The sequence below is a fragment of the Copadichromis virginalis genome, linkage group LG12 (genome assembly GCF_057382275.1).
Source record: "Copadichromis virginalis isolate Kocher_CV1m ecotype Utaka linkage group LG12, C_Virginalis_male_GT1.1, whole genome shotgun sequence".
Classification (NCBI taxonomy): Eukaryota; Metazoa; Chordata; class Actinopteri; order Cichliformes; family Cichlidae; genus Copadichromis; species Copadichromis virginalis.
This window is the reverse complement of record NC_140629.1, coordinates 17,697,852-17,716,746: the sequence shown is the minus strand read 5'-3', so window position 1 is coordinate 17,716,746 and position 18,895 is coordinate 17,697,852. Positions and strand designations below refer to the sequence as shown.

At 40.2% G+C, this 18,895-nt stretch overlaps 2 protein-coding genes across 2 annotated transcripts; one reads left to right on the top strand and one right to left on the bottom strand.

Annotated features, from left to right (window-relative positions):
• Positions 1–3,476: 3,476 nt before the first annotated feature.
• On the top strand, positions 3,477–13,448 carry fam219ab (family with sequence similarity 219 member Ab). Its single transcript, XM_085475095.1, has 6 exons — positions 3,477–3,754; positions 4,685–4,784; positions 6,455–6,560; positions 7,147–7,227; positions 7,315–7,369; positions 10,635–13,448. The coding sequence occupies exons 1-6, from the start codon at positions 3,677–3,679 to the stop codon at positions 10,791–10,793; spliced, it is 579 nt and encodes a 192-aa protein (XP_085331221.1). The 5' UTR covers positions 3,477–3,676; the 3' UTR covers positions 10,794–13,448.
• On the bottom strand, positions 12,747–16,991 carry klf9 (Kruppel like factor 9). Its single transcript, XM_085475094.1, has 2 exons — positions 16,127–16,991; positions 12,747–14,804 (listed from the first exon to the last, which is right to left on the bottom strand). The coding sequence occupies exons 1-2, from the start codon at positions 16,533–16,535 to the stop codon at positions 14,524–14,526; spliced, it is 690 nt and encodes a 229-aa protein (XP_085331220.1). The 5' UTR covers positions 16,536–16,991; the 3' UTR covers positions 12,747–14,523.
• Between the last annotated feature and the right edge of the window lie 1,904 nt (positions 16,992–18,895).

Sequence of the window (18,895 nt, the reverse complement as noted above, 5' to 3'; positions counted from 1 at the left end):
TTAACCTTTAATGTGGGCTTCCTTCCCCTTTTGACTGTACAGTGGATGATTGCTGCAACGATCCTTCTCTATTACTGTGCAGCAGAGCATACTATTGCTGCTCTCTGCTGGTATTTCCAGGTAAGGACAATATGCAGTCAGACGTGTCAGTGACTTTTACTGAGAACGAGTGGCATGGTCTGCTGGCAAGCCATCATTATCCAGAGATTATTTTCCTAAGAATGTATAATTTATGGGCTCCACGAAGGCGATTTGATTGTTTCATTCAGCGAAGGCTTTTTAAAGTTGCGTGATGCTCTTTCTATTTGTTCTCATCCAGGCACAGAGGAAGAATGCTAATTAAAAATACAAGGCTTATTTATTTTTGTAATGAATTTAACAACTTACACTATGCAAAGGAATTGTTGCCAGGGATTTTTACAGGTAAAGGACAGAAGTTTGGCAGTTTAAAGACCCAAAATAACAGTTTTAAATTTTCAAGCTGTAGTTAGTTCCACATAGACGAGACCTTAATCCACAAATTAAATATGCAGCTATGTAAAAATTACTTCCCACTAAAGGCTCTGCATTTGGATTCTGTTTAATATGTGTTTTTTAATTAACGTATTTAAAGCATCAAAAGTATCAGCCCCTAACAAGATCATTTGTTAAGGTAATAACTTATTAAGTCTATTACCTCTACAGACTACTTTAAAATTTCATTATATTTGTATTTCAAGAAGCCTGGAGTAAAAGTACTTAAGTGAAGTAGCAGAATACCTTAGATTGTACTGGATTAATTGTGATTCGTTAAATTTCACTGCTTTTTGTTTTGTGAAACTATATAACTGTCAGGTTTTCTTGGATATTTGCATAATTATATGTACAATGTACAGTTTTTGTAATTTTGCCTCCATACATGGCCACAAGGATTTTAAATCAATATATATTTGAAGTGAAGACTTTTAGCTTTAAGTACAGGGATTCAACAAAATTATTGCATTAAGTGTTTAGGAACAAAAGCCCCTTTTATGCATTAAAGGCTCAGAAGCACTTGGAACAATTTACAGACAAGACGTTTATGGCCAGGTAAGTAGATAAAAAATCCAGAGTAGATCCCAAGTACTGAACTTTTCACTTGAACTCTTAACAACTCCAAAAAGATGTCAGTGCAGGTGAAAGAGGCCATCATGACTGACTAAACCAAATAAATCTATAAGAGAGACAGCAAAAACAATCTGCTACAGTCCTCAAAAGAAGGAATACTCAGCAACACCAAAAGGTCTGAAAGACCACAGACCTTGCGAAATCTTTGCTTGGTTAAGAAAAACCCCTTTGCAACATCTAACCAAGTCAGAAACACTCCTAAGGAGGTGAGATCTACAATCAAGAGACATTCACATGAGTAGAAAAAGGATTTAGAAACCAGGGTTGGGTTAATAGATAATGAGCTAAAGCATACTGCAAACACAAGAGTTACTCAAGGCAAAGAAATATGATACAATAGCCAGCCCAATGACCTGATCTTATTTCAATAGCACATTCTTTTCCGTTACTGTAGACATAACTGCAGGCAGTGAGACTCACAAACAATCATGTTTACTATGTATTAATCTGCTGTAATTCCTAAACACTCAATGGAATACCTTTTAAAAATGAGAAAATCTGCACTTTAATCATGCATTGATTATTTGATTTAAAATCCACTGTGGTGTTGTAGAGAGACAAAATTACACAAAGAAAAAAATCTTTGTCTAAACACTTACAGATGTAACTGGAGATAACCATCTGCTTTGTACAGACATGCTTCTTTTTACTTATTTTGTGGTCCCACTGGCTATAGACTGGTGCCCAGTAAGTGAAATGCAACTCAGTGAGAATGAAATCAGATGTTTGCTGCAGTCATTTAAAACATATTTTACCTTTTTAAACATCAAAAGCTCTTTGGTAGCTTTGACTGTTTCTTGTATCGATATGTTTATTACTGATCCATCATCCAGTGAAATGTGATGCTTTTGTCTAATTTTTAGTACACAGAATTCCCTTTCATATCTGCACATGTCATGCTCAGCAAGTGGGTAAATAATAATGACATGCAAGACATGAGTTCACTCTGAACAGTTCTTTCCATCATTATATCAAAGTTGTTTTTGTATTTTACGAAGACAAAGAACTTTTCCCCATATGTTCATAGTTTTTGTTTGTTTGTTTGCTTGTTTGTTTTTTAGAGCTCCAGTAATTTCTTTACCTTTGAAAGGGAAACATATCCAAAACACTCCAAAAGACCACTGTCTAGTTGTCTCCTGATCATTGCTTTTCTGTTAATGAACACAAGCCTCCTTATTTAGGAAAACAAGGCAGCTATTATAACTTTCTGATTTTGTTTTCCTCTTGCATGATAACCTCTTTACCATTCATAGTGCCATCCAACTCCACTTCCATTTAAATGAAGCAGTGCTCTGCCACATGTTTGCTTTTTAGTATATGAAAAATCACACTTAGCAGCGAGCTACTAGTTTTGAATCACTGCATTTGGGACACAGTGTTTTTTATAGGACACAACCTCCCACTGATTTTTCTCTATATTGACAAAACCATCAAGCTGACACTTGGTGCTTCCATTATTTTATAATTTTATAAGATAAAATAAGATAAGATAAGACTTTATTAGTCTCACACGTAGGAAATTTTTTGGTTTTGGTCACGGCACAAAGTACAAGTTTAAAAGCAGTAAAAGTTAAGAAAAACACAATAGAATAGGGTACGATAAAACAGAATAACATACTATAAAACACGAGTAAATACTAATACTATTTAAATACTAATAAATACTATATACAATAGAATAAAATACTGTACAAAATAGAATAAAATGCTCTGTTATAGTAGGAAAAAATTGCACTTGGTAATACTGCACATCAGGGAGACAGTTACAATTCTGTATGGGATGTGCGTGTGTGTCTGTCTGCACCTGTGTGATCATCTGCAGAGTCTGACAGCAGCTGGAAGGAAAGCCCTGTGAAATCTCTCTGTCCCACATCGTGGGTGCTGCAACCTGCCACTGAAGAAGCTGCTCTGTGCTGTGAGTCTCCTGCATGGGGTGGGAAATGTTGTCCAACAGGAATGACAGCTTATTATTTCTTAATATACATTTTAGTTCATTTATGTAGGTTCTCCAATAATTTACTTAATGAAAAATTGGAATATTTTAATACTGAAATAGTGATTCAGAAGAATTATTAAAGTAATTTATTAGTTATTAAAGTTATTAAAGAGCAAATGTACTAATATTTAAACTTAAATAATTCTTTAGAGATTGTGCCTGAGCAGGTCTATACATGGCAAATATCGAGTGAATAACAAGAAAAGGGGAAATACTCATATACTGTGTAACGAGTCATTCACATAATCCTCCAACTGCACACTTTGTTGGGGACCATACTCTTTGGAAGGCCCTCTTGGGTCCCCGTACCCTATTTTGGGATGCCAGACCCGGAAGTGGGTGGTGGAGTCACCGTCATCCAACTGGTCACACCATCGCCGACATACTGCCTGCTGGGATGTAGTTCTCCACCGGAAAACTACAAATATTATTAGAAATCGGAGATCACTTACGATCTCGGCGATAACTCGTCGAAAGGATCCGCTACCATCTTTCACTTTGGAGGAGAAGGGAGGGAAGAGGCGCGTTGCCAAAATGATGGAAGAAATAGACAGATTTCAAGTGCCGAGTGCTGTACAGGAGGCGGAGATGCAGGCTGAGATGCAGCCGCTGGTAAGTCTAGAACAGTCTGGAAATGACCGGCGGCGCTTGATCTGTTTGCCTTGTTTAATTAAAAATGGCATTACAACCGCGCATACTTGTGTAGTGTTTGAGGCCTTGCCATTCATAGACTGAGACCCCGACAATCGCATCACCTGCCATGTGTAATGCCATTAGAACGTTCTCCATCAAGTTTCCCGGCTGCTTCCACGGAGTGAAATCGAATAAACGACGGCGGAATACACGAGGGGACGTGGATTTTGCTCACAAACAAGCTTTGTTGTGTTTTGTTTGTTTGTTTGTTTGTTTGTTTTTGTCGCTCGGCATAACGCAAACAGCGTCCGGTCTGCTGCGCAGCATCCGTCATGTCTGGCGAAAACAAGCATCCCATCCCAGCACTGCTGCTGCTGCATCCTCAGCATCCATGCAGCAAGTTACTCTGGTATCGACGCCACTTGCGTCACTTTGACGGGATTAGCAGGGGGCTCCTTATCGCTTGTATATGTTTGTACGTGCCATTAAAGGTTCGCCTTTACATACAAATCTCAGTGTAAACGGTTTAACGGAGCGCTCCGTGGCCTGTAGCGGGGCCCGGGGTTACTGCAGCCTGCAGGGCGGCCTCTGCTGCCCGCCGCCGGGGCCGCTGGGGAACCAGACTAGACTAAAGCAACCTGACCTGCTGTCTCCAGGTGCCCCCACACCAGAAGTCCCCACCGTTCCTCATTTGTTGTTGTTTATAAAGCCTTTCATCCCTCTTGCCTTTGCTCTCTAGTTGTAAGATGCACATTTATTTTAAGACTGCTGGCACAAATCACAGATCTGTGTTTATTACCATTTATTCCCGTTGCTTAGCTATGGTGGGTATTACTCTGCATTACAAAACGACATTCATTATTCATCGCTGCCTCAGTAAAACACATCTCTGCACTTCCTTGTGTCCAGGACCCTGCCTCGTCCACAGCTTCAGAGGCTGACTCAGACACCAGAGAGGGGGAGCCTGTCACTATAAACTACAAGCCTTCACCTTTGCAGATGAAAATAGGTGAGAGATACAGTTTTAACTGCAGGCTAAATGTCTGTCTGTCCATCTGTGGTTGTTGGAGTGTTGTTTGATTGACTGTCAAACACAAAATGGTGCGTAGTCTGTAGACACAGATCGTAAAGGAACCAGCATAGATACTGTATAGCTGTGCTGAGGCATTTTAATTAATGGCACATTGGCCTCTATGATTATTCTTGATGCCTTGCTAAGTAAAAACTAATGCGGTTACTACTGTAATAGGGCCGCAGCTACAGATTATTGTCTTTATTCACGAATCTGCTGATTATGTTTAGAATCTGTCCACTAATCTTTTAGTCTATTATTTTTAACAAAAGGCCAATTGCATGTTCCCAAAACCCAATGTGATTGTCTTCAACGCAGGGAATAACAGCCTCTCTGGCCCCTCTCATGCCGTCTTTATAGAAAGCCACAGTTCTTAAAGATTCATTTCAGCACCTTGGACAGAGTCCAGTGGCGAGCCGGAGCACATAGTTTTTAATGTTTTTTATTTTTACTGTTTGCTACTGTATGTTTACTCAGAGTCAATAATATCTAAGAATTAGTGAGCTACTCTGTTAGTCAACGCTCTTTTTTTAGGCTGTACAGCTACAGTTATGTATACGTTACCACTATCTTCTCTCTCTCGCCGTTTCTTGGTCCTGCGTCCAATTAAACATTGTTATAAAAACTACCTTGGCAGCTATGTTGATTTCATTAGGTGTGCATGTTTGTTAAATTCATCACTTTGCTTTTGTGACCTTGAGATAAAGAAACAAGCAAAACAAAAATACAATCTACATCTATATGTCATGTCAAAACGTATTTGGTGCAGATTCCTCACAGCAAGAAGGGTCAGGTTTGAAAAATGCTGGTGAGCCAGGCCTCTCTGTGTGGAGTTTGCAGGTTCTCCCAGTGACTGCATGGATCAAATGGTGAAGCTAAATTGGCAGTAGGTGAAGTTGTTAGTGTGCAGAGTTGTTTGTCTCTTTGTATTAGCCCTGTGAGGAGCTTGCAACTCTCCGGGGTGTACTCTTGTTCTCGTTGTCAGCTGAGATAGGCATCAGCCTCGCCTACAACCCCAGCCTATAAGTGGTTAAGAAAATACATTGACATTCAAATGTTTTTAGATTTTAGTTCAGCAGTAGCTGATGCCGAAAGGGGAAGGTTCTAGTTTTTGATGTCACATGCAAAGTTTCTGAATACGTTTTACTTCTAGGCCTTTGAATTGTAATATGTTAAACAAATTTAACAGTTCTCTAAGCTCACACAGCAACAATCAGCACTCTTTGGTCAGCTGATCATTGAAGCAAATCTCTCCAGTGAGCAGAAACTGATCTGCCCTGAAGTCACGTCTGTTACTCTGCTGCACAGCTTACCAAAACGTTGTCTTCTTAAGTAAGAAATGCCATCTCAGTCTTCTTAAAGTAAAGATTGACTTAATATAGAATTCAACTAAATCAGGTCATCACACCTGATTCTCATAAGTGTGCCTAAATAAAGTAAACATGAACATGCGTGCATATTTGTGCATATTTGCAACATTTAACTCAAGTATTACTTTACCTTACTGTAGTTTACTAGTTAAACTTATTCCGTCACTCTTATACAGATCATTTATTGTTCAAAGCTCAACCTTTATGCCTTTGCCTGCTTCTGTGTTCCTTACACAGAGAAACAGAGAGAGCTGGCTAGGAAGGGCTCGCTGAAGAACGGCAACGCTGTAGGTAGTCCAGTCAACCAGCAGCCCAAGAAGAACAATGTCATGGCCAGAACACGGTAAGATGCAAGCAGTCTCATCGTGGGGTCAGTTGAGAAATTATGAGAAAGACTTCTGTTGGCTGGTTGTTATTGATAAACAAAATCTCAGTAATTAGAAGTTTCTCACAGCAAACCTCATACAGTGCAATTTACGTGTTGAAAGAGATTCATGTGGTGTAATTGTGTAACTGTAGTAGCTTTAAGTATAGGAGTACTGTAACAATTGTAATGATCCAGCCTGAAGTGAAGCCACAGAAAAATACAAATAAAGATGCTTAGGTGTGACAGTATTTCAAATGTAGAAATTAAGCTTATTTTGTTCTTTCTAAATGTGCCATGTGTGGAAACAAAAATGTGTTTTAAGGCTGTACAAAAAAAGAGTCGTACTGATGTAGGGTTTGTAAGATGTCTGAAGTTAGACATTATACTGCTTTCACGCTTCTGTTGTTCCAGTGATTCAGCTGTGACGCTGCCTCCAGGCCTACTTTTCATTTATTTCAACATCTCTGCCAGTCCTGTTTTTGCTCACTTCTTACAGCTTGTGAAACTGTTTTTTCCTCCTCTGCGCCTGATCTCAACTCTCTCTCTTTTCCCCTCAATGCAGGTTGGTAGTTCCCAATAAAGGCTATTCGTCTTTAGACCAGAGCCCGGATGAGAAGCCTTTGGTGGCCCTAGATACAGACAGGTGGACACACAAACATCTTTCTTTCTGAGAAGCACATAAGCAAACATTAATGATATTAATATAGTATCCTGTGTTTTTCTGTTTCAGTGACGATGACTTTGACATGTCTAGATACTCCTCGTCGGGATACTCTTCAGCCGAGGTAAGAGCTTGTGCTTCAGCAAATATCAGTGGATCCCACCCCCTTGTATTTACTCTCATATTTCCCCCCATCTTCCATAATTATTAAGAGGCTAAGTGTTAGGGTTTTACAAGCCAGTGTTAAAACTATCCATGGCAATTCTGTGGGCATGTACACTCCCTGCAAGCGCATGATTACACTGCAGATATATCTGCAGACAAATGTGTATTAGACACAAAGCTGGATACAAATGAAATGTGATATCTGCATGTCTGCTCCTGCAAATCTTGTTTGTAACGCTGCTGCCACTATAAGTGCAAATCGCAGACGCATCCTCATATTTATAACCTGTCTGTGACGAGTCTAAGCTTGTGGGTTTTGTAGGGTGAGTTTTACAGTGTCAGATCCTAATTCCAACATGCTGTCAGAAATGAATAGCTAATGCACGTTACATACTTTAAAGCAGTTATTTGCTCTCTTAGTTCCAGCTAACCTGGGTGTAACAAGTACATATACAGTTACTGTTTCCACTGCAGGCCGAACAGAGGTTGTTTGTTGTGCTTATTGTTGATAGAGTGCAGAACAGCATATAGATAAAATGACTGCACACTTTTTGTGCAAACAAAGGAATTATTTTGGTTATTTAAAAAAATCACAGCAGGAACAGTAGTTATCACGCTCCAAGTGATGATGCTTCCAGCCATCTGTGAAAGTGCCCAATCTCACTTTGCCATGGTTACCACTCGAACTTTTAGCCAGTCTAAATCACGAGCATAGACAGTCCTAATGTTTGTTGTTAATGTTAATGTTTTATTGCATTAGTACAATCAGATTTTGATTTACCAGTGATTTATATAAACATATCTATTTTTCTCTTTTCTTTTCCCTACCTGTCCTCCTGTGTGCTTTGGAATTTTACTTTCCTCCAACTCGTATGTTCCCAACCATGCAGTTTGCACAAATGATGTCCTGAGGAGTGTTTTAAGGACCAAATTAAAACAATTAAAACACAAACACACGCTTTTCCTGCTTTTTGCAAAGAAACTCCTAAAATGTTTAAAGGGATTCTCAACATTTTAGGAAATAATGGACCTTTTGCTGGTAATCAGTGGACACTCAGAGGAATTAGATAACCTGAGCACATATAAGAATGGTTTTAAAGGTTGGGTCATTCAGTACATCATACAAACTAGATAAAACATGCCGATTATTAAACTTTTGAGGTGTAGATTTTGTTACCTTTCTGCTAAGCCTGTAGCTGCTCTCACAAATATCTCTCCTTTATGATAAATTAAAATACCTGCCTGCTAACTTGAGTTAAGTTTTTCTTATACATACGAGAGTGGCACTAATCCTCTCACCTAATTTTCTGCAGTAAAGCGAAGAAGTACACTATCTCAATAAGCTGTCTGAGACTGTCAAACATTAAACAGCTACTTCAACAAAATAAATAAATAAAAACACAGATTAGATGAGCCTACTACTAGATGTTTGCATCTACTCATCATGTCATGGTATTTTTATGGGCTCAAATTGTGGTCATAAATATTTTGTACTGGTAAATTAGGATTTGTGTGTGCGTAAAAAAGATTCAAACTGTATTACCCTTCAAGGACCTGCAGTTCAAAAAAGTGCCCCTCCGACAGCCAAACCCATCTGTTCTCTGATTCGATAGTTAAATTTGTGATTGACCTGACATTGACCAATCAGCTGAAAGGAAGAAAAATAGGGTCAAAATCCGTACTTGTAAGTTGAAACCTGAGTGCAGAGTTTCACAAGTGTTTTTTGTCTATGTCCACATGCAAATCTTTTTTATGCACACACAAATTCTTTTTACACATACAAAACTGATTTACAAGTACAAAATATTTATGACCACAATTTGAGCCCATATATTTCTATAAACTTTTCCAGGGTGGAATACAGCATATATTGACTACAAATGGTAGTTTCTGTTTGCCATCCTAAACAGGTTTTGTTTAACAGCAGTCACTGGACTGATCAATACTCAGATTTCCAAAGAACTCAGCGAAAATCTAAGAAGAACTGTAGATTGTAGATTCAGGCTTTCAAACCTAAGAACACTGTACCAGCTGTCAAGCATGGTGGTGGTAGCATCATGCTCCGGGGCTGTTTTGCTGTCAGAGAAACTGGTATATTGCACGAAGTGAAATAATGGAAAACAACTTCCATTTTCTTAAACTTCACTGCAAATCAAAAGCTATGCAGTTGAAAATTAAACACACACTGGGTTTTCCAAAAAGACAATGATCCCAAACGCATCAAAACTGAATTTAGAGTGGAAAAAGCAGGTTAACATTAAGTTTCTGCAATGGTATTCCCAAAGCCCCAACCCCAGTCTGTTCGAAAATCTTTTGACTATGCTTAAAAGCCGGATCTGTGCCAGCAAACCAGAAATGTAAATGACTCCAAAAGAACTCTAAGGAGCTTGTGGAAGTGGGAGTGGGAGTTGTCCCTTAAGAGGGTCATTGGCCCACTATTGATCATGTGCCTCATCACATGAGCCAAGATGTGAAAAGGGTGTGGGTCATTATCAGGAGAGGTTTTGGGTGCAACGATTGTGAGATCTTGCTTCACCCTATCATTTGAACCATTGAGATCACCTGATGCAAGATGTGAGTGGGCGTTAAGGCATCTGGGAACAGATCTCAAAACTGGATTGTAGGTGGCAGACAGCTGGTGTCATAAGGCACCCCCTCTGTTCAAAGATGATCGTTCACAGTGCACATAGATGAGGCCATCTTTTATCCTCTTTCAAACCAGCTGTCTTCTCTGTCCAAAATGTGAACATTGGCCTCCTCGAATTAGGATCATCATCATCATAATGGTTTGTCCCAAGGACAACTCTCCCAAACACAAACTAAACAACGTAGTGTATACTATGCAGTGTAATGAGGAGTTCTCAGTCTTCTACATTAGACAAACCAAACAGCCACATAGAAGAGCCACCTCGACAGGACAGGAGTCAGCTGTACATCTGGATCTAAAGGATAAAGGTCACTCTTTCTTACCATGACCTTCCCGCCCATGATGGGTGGATGTAAACTCCTGTCCACCACTATTTTTTCACTAGAGTCACATGATTTTAGTAATTCGTTGTGTGACAGGAAGGGAATCAGCACATAAAGTTACATGTTTGGTCTTCATTACTTTTTGCACATTCCAGCTTTTGCAAAAAGCTCTGCAGCCCGGCAATCTGCAACCCAAGGGTTAGTAAATGATGCTGTAACTCACTGACCTCTCTCTGTGTCCTCTCATTTTTCAGCAAATCAATCAAGATTTGAACATTCAGCTGCTGAAAGATGGCTACCGCCTTGACGAAATCCCCGACGACGAGGACCTGGATTTGATCCCACCCAAATCAGTCAACCCTACCTGCATGTGCTGCCAGGCAACCTCCTCTACCACCTGTCAAATACAGTAACTCTGCCTTTCCAGCCTTCTGCCCCCCCCCCCCACCCCCCCGCTCTTTTCCACACAACATGAGCTCCCCTGCCCTCCCGTCTTTATCTGCTGTGACTTTACTTCGCCATGACAGTGGCGACAGTGAGACCTTGTTAGAATATCGTAAGTGCTATGATGATATTGACAACAACAAATAATCAAATTACCTTATAGAAACCTTGGTTTAAAATCTAGGAGAATGAACATATTTGAAATTAATCAATATGTAATAAAAAGATTAGTAAAGTGGTGGTTTCCTCCTATGGTAGGACTTGCACTTGTGTTTGAGAGCTCTTCTCCTGGTCAACATGATTTAACATAACACACTGATAAAAGCTGACAAAAAAGAAAAGTTTGTTTGATGCTCTAAAGTGATTTCAGTTTCCCAGAAGAATAAGAAACATTATCATAACTGACTCAGCTGTTCTGTTTACCTGAATTCTGAGTTGCATATATATATTTTTTATTTTCTAGTTTGTTTGTTAGTTTTTTTTTTATTTAAACGCTTACTTTTTTAACCTGAGGGATAATTAAAATTGAATGTGCTGATGCTCAGATATTTGATTGTGTCGTAGAAGTCTGATTCTCCAAACAGAGGAAACTGTATTGTTGTTGTACCTTAAGGGGTTAATATGTAGCACAGACCAGGTCATTGCACTCATTAACACCACCTTCAATACTTCTGCTCTCTTTGCCTAATTGGCAAAGAGAGATGTGGCATCACAGAGTTTAGGAGTGAATGTATGAAATCGAATAGTTGAGGAACAAACTGCATGAAGAGCATCTGACTGAATAATCCAATGGTAAATAATGAGCAAGTAGCTTTTTTGCACCACAGTTAATTTGTGCAATCACACGCTACTGTTGTTGCATTGTTTTCAATTTGCACATTTTGCTTTTTACTTTTTTGGGGAGCCCTTATCATTGTACTGTTTCCTGCAGAGCAGTGAAAATGAACTGTGTAGAAAGGGATGATTGCATATTGTTTCTTGCTCTGATCCCCACGTTATCAAGGCCAAAGCAACCTGATGATCACCGGACACCCTCCTTCCCATTTCTGTGTCAGTGCCACAGATCATTAGGTGAACACAGGGTCACACACCAGAGGAGGTGTACTTCGAAGTGAGATTAATGAGCTATCTTAAGCTTAAAGTCAGAGATTTCAGTGTTAGAAAGGTTGCTCTGTTTTAACCTGACTAAATCACCATGGTAAATACTACTGATCGCCAAAAAACGAAAGCCAGACTTAACAAAGGCAGCTGACAGCCACTGTTGTGGCATTTTAGGTTTTGTCAAGCCAACTAACACAAAGATAACCTGGCTTTGTTGAATTTGTTTCGTGGTATACATCTTAGAAAGATGACCCAACACACACACACACACATGCATGCATAAAGACCTACAATGCCAAAATAATAAGTGAGACAGCATCGATTTCTGTTTCAAACAGAATGAAAATCGTTTATTGCAACATCATGGATCGTTGACTTGGAGCACTAATGCCCTTCATTTACGACCCTCTCTCCTCTAAATTAGCTGTTGATTTGCAATTATATGCCTTAAGTATAGAAAAAACTTAAAAGATGTCTGTGTTCCATCTTGATTAGTTTATTTGAAGAGCATTTGCTAAGAAGTTATGCTTTTTTTTTTCTTTTTACATTTAGACACAAGTGATAAGTGTTTTTCTTTTCTTTTCTTTTTTTAAAAAGAAAAAAAAGATTTTCTTGTAACGTAAACACTTCCATTACAGTATTTAACAATGTTATGTGCAGTGTATGAAAACGACAAATAAACAAAATGCAAATGAAACAGCGTCTGATGTGCTTGGTTATCCATAATAACATTATTCATAATTTATTATGGTAATATATAATAATGGCTGCATAGTGTGACTATGGGTGTGAGATGCGAAAAAGAAGAAAGAGGCGAATGCTTAAAAAGAAAAAAAAAACCCAAAAGGATAATTTTAATGTTAAAACATTTGAGCAACAATTATTACACAGGTATGTGTATTGCGATAGCATGGGATCTGCATTGACAGTCCCTGATTACAGTACAGTAGCATCAGAAGTAAGGGCTTCAACCTGAAAGGCACCAGCATCCAATCACAGTCATCATAATGCCAGAAAAGAAGAAAAATAAAATAAAATAAGCATTTCACTTCACAAATATATGTAGTTTGTATTCTACAAGCTACAGACTCTATTTGGACATTTGAATGCATCGCATGACAAGTACAAAAGAAAACTAATGACATCAATAATAATTCATCTGGCTCCTGTAGTGGCTTAATAAGACCTCTCATTCCATTTGTAATATTATAAAAGATCCCCAGACAAATAAAACATACACTGTACCAAAGAAAATACATACAAACATGCTACATGATGGAATTTGTTGAACTAATCAAGAAAGCACTCCTCAAATGGAAGGACAAACAATAAGAATAAAAATAACAATAATAATAATAATAATAATTAGGACTCTATCCTACGAGAAATGTTGTGCTTCCATGTCAACACCAGGGGGTGTAATTTTAAGTCATGTGTCCACACATCACATTATTCCCTGATTTAAAAAAAAAAAAATGCAGTCCAAACAAAACTGGCACTCTTGGCATTTGAAGACAGTCGTTGAGCTTTAAAGTATTAGTGAACAGCAACACAAAGAATCTGACGATGTTAATTCAGGTAGTATTGAAAAACGTAGAAATTCCCCTCTGCCACAAAACCGTCAAAAGGCACGGACTTTTACTAAACATAAATCACTGTGGTCAGAACACCGAGTAGTGTTTAAACAGTAAGTGAAAAAATGTTACCACGTTATCGTCTAAAAGGTTTTACCCTGTTATGTTTTCAAGCGTTACTAAGAAACAACACAAATGCTGAGATTTGCTTGTGTATTATGGCCTCGACAAGGTACTATAAAGGTATATTGGTGCATTTAATTGCAATGTGTGTGTTTCAACACAGGAAACACACTGCTTATCCCTACAAGCTCATAACACACCTGATTATACCTGAAGTCCATGGCAAAATGTGTGAAATTAAATAAACAGGCTCTATATTTCTCTATAGTATAGTTTTCTTATTACTCTCTAATAACATGTAACTACACTAGACTTAGTATATCACCCATCTGAAGTTAGTTTGATCTATTTACATGATAATACTGCTGTGTTGTGCATTTGCATTATCCTGGCTGAAAAGCAACTGTTCAAGTGTGCATAAGTCTATGTATGCAATAACAATATTCATTAAAGGACTATTTCCAGAACTTCTTTAAGCGCTAGGAATATAAGGACTTGCGTTCTTCCCATTCTCTTCATTTGCAAGGGAAGTCTGCGATGCAAAGTGAACTTATGCAGTGTTTTTCAAACACTTTATGGGTACATGGTTTCCACTTGGACGGCAGATTCTTTCAAGAAAAAAGAACATTTTTTTGACAACAGACAATAAAGTTGAAGAAGAACTGAACTTCCCTGAAATAACCCTTAATAAATAACAATCACCTCAGGGAATGAGAGGAGAAGTTCTAGTGTGATTACAGTCAGATTTGTCATGTTTACTTCGTTTACATGTGTAGTAAACTCTGAATTGTGGTCTGGCTGGTTGTCTGGCTCGACAGGATTTGTAGAAAAGGTACAGGCACCACACTCTGTATGTGCAGTATGTACCTTTGTGTGCACATGTACAGTATGTGGGTGTGTCTCACACCCCGGTGGGGCTTCGGTCTCCAGAATCAGAGGAGGACACGGACACGGAGCAACGCCTTCTCTTGGCCGCGCCGGAGCCCTGGAGCATGCTGGGATGAAAGCCTGGATGTCGCCGGGCGTGTTTCTTCAGGTGGTCGCTCCTCATGAAGCACTTGTCACACATCGGACAGTTGAAGCGCTTTTCGCCTGTGTGCGTGCGATAGTGACGGGTGAGCTCGTCCGATCGGGAGAACTTCTTGCCGCAGCCTGCCCAGGTACACTCAAAGGGGCGCTCACCTGAGGGAAACACACCCAGTTTTTGTTTTTGTACATTTACAACTAATCATATTAACCAACCCAAACCACTCCTTCCTCGCCACAAAATCAATCATGTCATCAAGTTACATTTGCACATTTTCTTTCCTTCTAAAAAGAAAACAAACTAAGAGTCGACCTTTTTTTGTGAAATCTATTATAGGACTTACTTTGAGTTTGCTGTGTGTGAACAAATACTCACTTTTTTAATACTTATTTTACAAAACATAAAAAAATCAAAATGATTATAAAAAGTCTCCTGTGGCACCTGCTTTGCATTCACACAAGTATGAGAATATGAAAAACACAGAGACCAACAAACAACCCAGAGGACTTGGAGGCTGTATTCTGCATAGCAACAATCAGAGTGGATGAAAAAACGTATTGTGATAAGAGGAAACAATCAAAATTAAAGCACAGACACACATTTGCGAGATTAATCAAGTGTGACAAGGAGAAGGGGGGGGGGGGGGGTGAAAATAAGACACAGGCTGCGGTCTGGAGCGAAACTAAGATCTGCTGAAAGACTGCTGCTAAGAACAATAACATGTTGACATCGGAGCCGTCAGTCAAGATAGCCCTGAGGTGAAACAGGGCACATTACTCCCTCAACAGCGCTTCCACGTGCTGAGCAGAACCACATGTCAGCTCTTGTTTACAAGCCCACGCGAGGGGAGTGGAGGTGGATGACGTATGAGGAAATGGTGGCGCAGTGTGCGTTACCTCCGGACAAGAACACGTGGGGACAACAGTGTCGCAGTGATCCGCGTGTGAATCACGACCTATTTAATGTGTCGGCAGATGTTCTTCCACTGTTACTCCGACTGCCAGTGCTGTATGATGAAGAGTGGTGGCAGGAACACAAAGCTAAAATCATTAGAGGCGTTATTGGGTCTCATGATGCCCAATGCTCCGGCGTCATTTATTACATCTCAACAATAAAGCTTCGCAAATATGGGCGTCCGCACGTGGTGTTTACCCAAGATCGCACTCTGGCCGCGTGTCCACAGGACGTTAAAACAAAGATTTCCTCCCCCTTGCCTCTCCACCTCTCTGCCAGCCTCTGGTCCTCACACCCCCTCCCACAAGTAGGCGATCATGAGACCACCTTTCCTATAATGTGGTTTTGCAGAAACACGTGGTCACGCCCCTAAAAGTCTCACAACACGAGACACAGGTCTGGACTCTTGTCCGTCACGTTTTACTCTTACTTTCTCGGTTAAAAGTCTTACGTCATAAATAAGAAAAATACGAAAAAGGGTCGAAGTGACGCAGAGCACCCCATCCCCTCTCACTTTACTTACCGGTATGGACCCGAAGATGGGCTTTAAGGTGGGACGACTTGCCGTACATCTTCCCGCAGCCAGCAAAAGGGCAGCAGTGTCTCTTCTCGGAGCACGGCAGTCTCCCCGCCGCCGCCGCCTTCGTGTTCCGGGGATGTTTGGCTTGGCTGGCCGGAGAGCCGCGGCTGTCCCCGCAGCTCAGGCGACTCCCCCGCTCCGCTTTCTCTTGCGCGCCGGCCTCGCTGCCCCCGAGACATCTGTTTTCTCCGGCGCTGACAGCGTTGGGGCTGCATTTGTTCAAGTCCAGCAAAATCCTCGCCACCATCAGTAAAGTCCTGTTCTCCTGGCTCTCTTTCAGTACGTCCTCCATCCGCCCCGGCGGTGGTCGGCTGGGGACGCGGTCTGCAGAGACGTCGACTTCCGACGACATCACGATCCCTGAAGCAGAGCCGGGAGGACAGAAGCAAAACAATAGATCTTGAGAGGCGAGGAAAAACTATCCGACAACGCGGATACAGTAATCAGTCCGCAGTCCTCCCAGGAAACATGCGGTTAATCATCCACACGTGTCGTCTTCAATGTGACCACTCCGCGCAGACTGCGCTTTTCTTGTCGGGGTTGCGCGGAGGATAAATAAACGCCCCGCTCAGGAAAGATAGCGCTTTGAAAATGTTCCCCGGTTCCTCCTTTCTCTAACCTCCTTTCTCTTTCTTCCTCCAGATCCTTTTAATTCTAACGGACGAATCAAAATCACAGCGTTTGCCCACGGCGCTATTGTGTCCACGTCCCTGTGCGCAGACACACACGGGTCAACTTGTCCTATTTTACAGAGAGCAGCACTTTAGTTCAACTCCAAGAAACAATTTCGCGGAATCCCACTGTGTCATAATTAAACTGGACTGTGATTGGATGAGAAGAAACGTGACTCGGTTTTTGGGGGACTGCCTATTGACTAAAGTGAGTGAAAAGACCCTCGACTAATCACAAGACTGGGATTGGTGAAAAGGGCAAGACCACACTCATGTTACCTTCAGGGACTTAAGGAAAATGGTAAATATGGTTGTTAGAGTGTAAAAATGGATTTGAGGAATCATTAAGAAAAATATAAGTCCATGTAGATCTATATGTAGATACGTAAAAGTGTCGTCATTAAAAACAAAAGTCTAACCCTTTGTGATTTTGGATAATAAATACATGGAAAATGAATAATGAACATTGGTTATATTTGGTCAGATTTATAATTACATGCCTTTTTAATAACAAGTTTAATAATAATTACAAATTTCTTTCTCTGAAGTTTAAGTTTTGTAAGCAATAAATGGTGTCCTTTCCTCTTTTCTGGATGATTTGCTTCAGTCACTTGTCTCTTTCATCGTTCGGTGATCCCACCTAATTTGACCTGTGTAATGTGTACAAAACACTTAAGTATCATCCCTGTCATTCTCTTACAGTCAAAGCTTTTCTGGTAATTTCCTACCCTACACAGTAACATACAGCATGCTTTAGCACGAGCCAGCAGATTTTTTTTTAAAAGATGACACAAAAAACTGTATATGTATATATATGTAAAATTATGAATGATCTGTTATGTATGGAAAAAATGGCTTGTGGTTATAGTTTGCCCCTGTGTTTTTACAGCTGCTAAATATTTACAAGTTCCACTTTAGAGGGCAGAAATATTGACACGTAAGCTTGTTTCGTGAGATAAAGACATCTAAGATAAAGCTACTGTTTTTCTTACAGTCACACTTTTTCCCGTGACTTTATAAAAACATTTTTAATGTTTACATTCTGATAGTTTCCTTAGTTTACGCTCACCCTAGAACTATGTGTTTCTTAATCCTGCCAAATTACTATTCACTGTGAACTAAACGAGGCAGCACCTTTCCCTTGCGCCTCAACATTTTCAGACTACATGTTTCCCACTGTCTCTTAAAAGTTTGCTTAAAAAAAGAAAAAAGAAGAAAAGGAATGAGTATAATACTGCCAGCCCACTTAAGTGAAATAAGACCCCTTTAGTTAAAAAGTGCAGGGGGTGGTTCACTTCTGGTCAAAGTTCCTAGAAAATCCTCAGCTTAGGGGCTGCAGGGATTGAGCAATGTGAGCTCTTGACAGTTCTCCCTGACGTGAACTTTGTAGTCAATAGTTGGACACATGTTCTTCCTTGGTTTTGTTTTTCTGTTTACCCACAGAGAGGTATGGCCCTTCGTTTTTATAGGACAGGACTCGGTGTTCTCAAAATATGGGTTTGAACTTTGCCTGGTGACAAACAACACAAATGCATAATTCAGACGAAGCTTACTGCCCCTCTGCTGCATGGATATATATATAGATATAGCTCATATAGATTCATGTCTTGTGTTGAATCAATATGAAAAACAAGGATTATGAGGGAGTAGGATTCAAGTCAACTGCACAGAAATAACATAACAATAAGTTCTATTTTCTGCATCACAGAATAAAACTGTACAAGGACTTCTTGCTCTTTTTCCACGATCGCCCCATGCTGGAACTCCGCCCCATTTTGCTCCAGCAGAACCCCCAGATTTCCAGGAACAAAAATCTGGTTGAAACTAGGGTCTTGGCCAGATGAGTGTAGTCTCTGCAGCCACCCTCCCACTCCTCCTGCAGCAGAGCTGTAAACATTTCTGGGGAAGAGGAGGCGCTTCCTCGGCTGCCGCAGTTGCTGCTCCCCGCTTCCTCCTCGCACTAACGTGCAAAGAGTTCAATAGTGCACGGTGCATCTGGGTCATGTTGTTGTGGTGTCTTGTACGGCGATTGCGGCAAAGG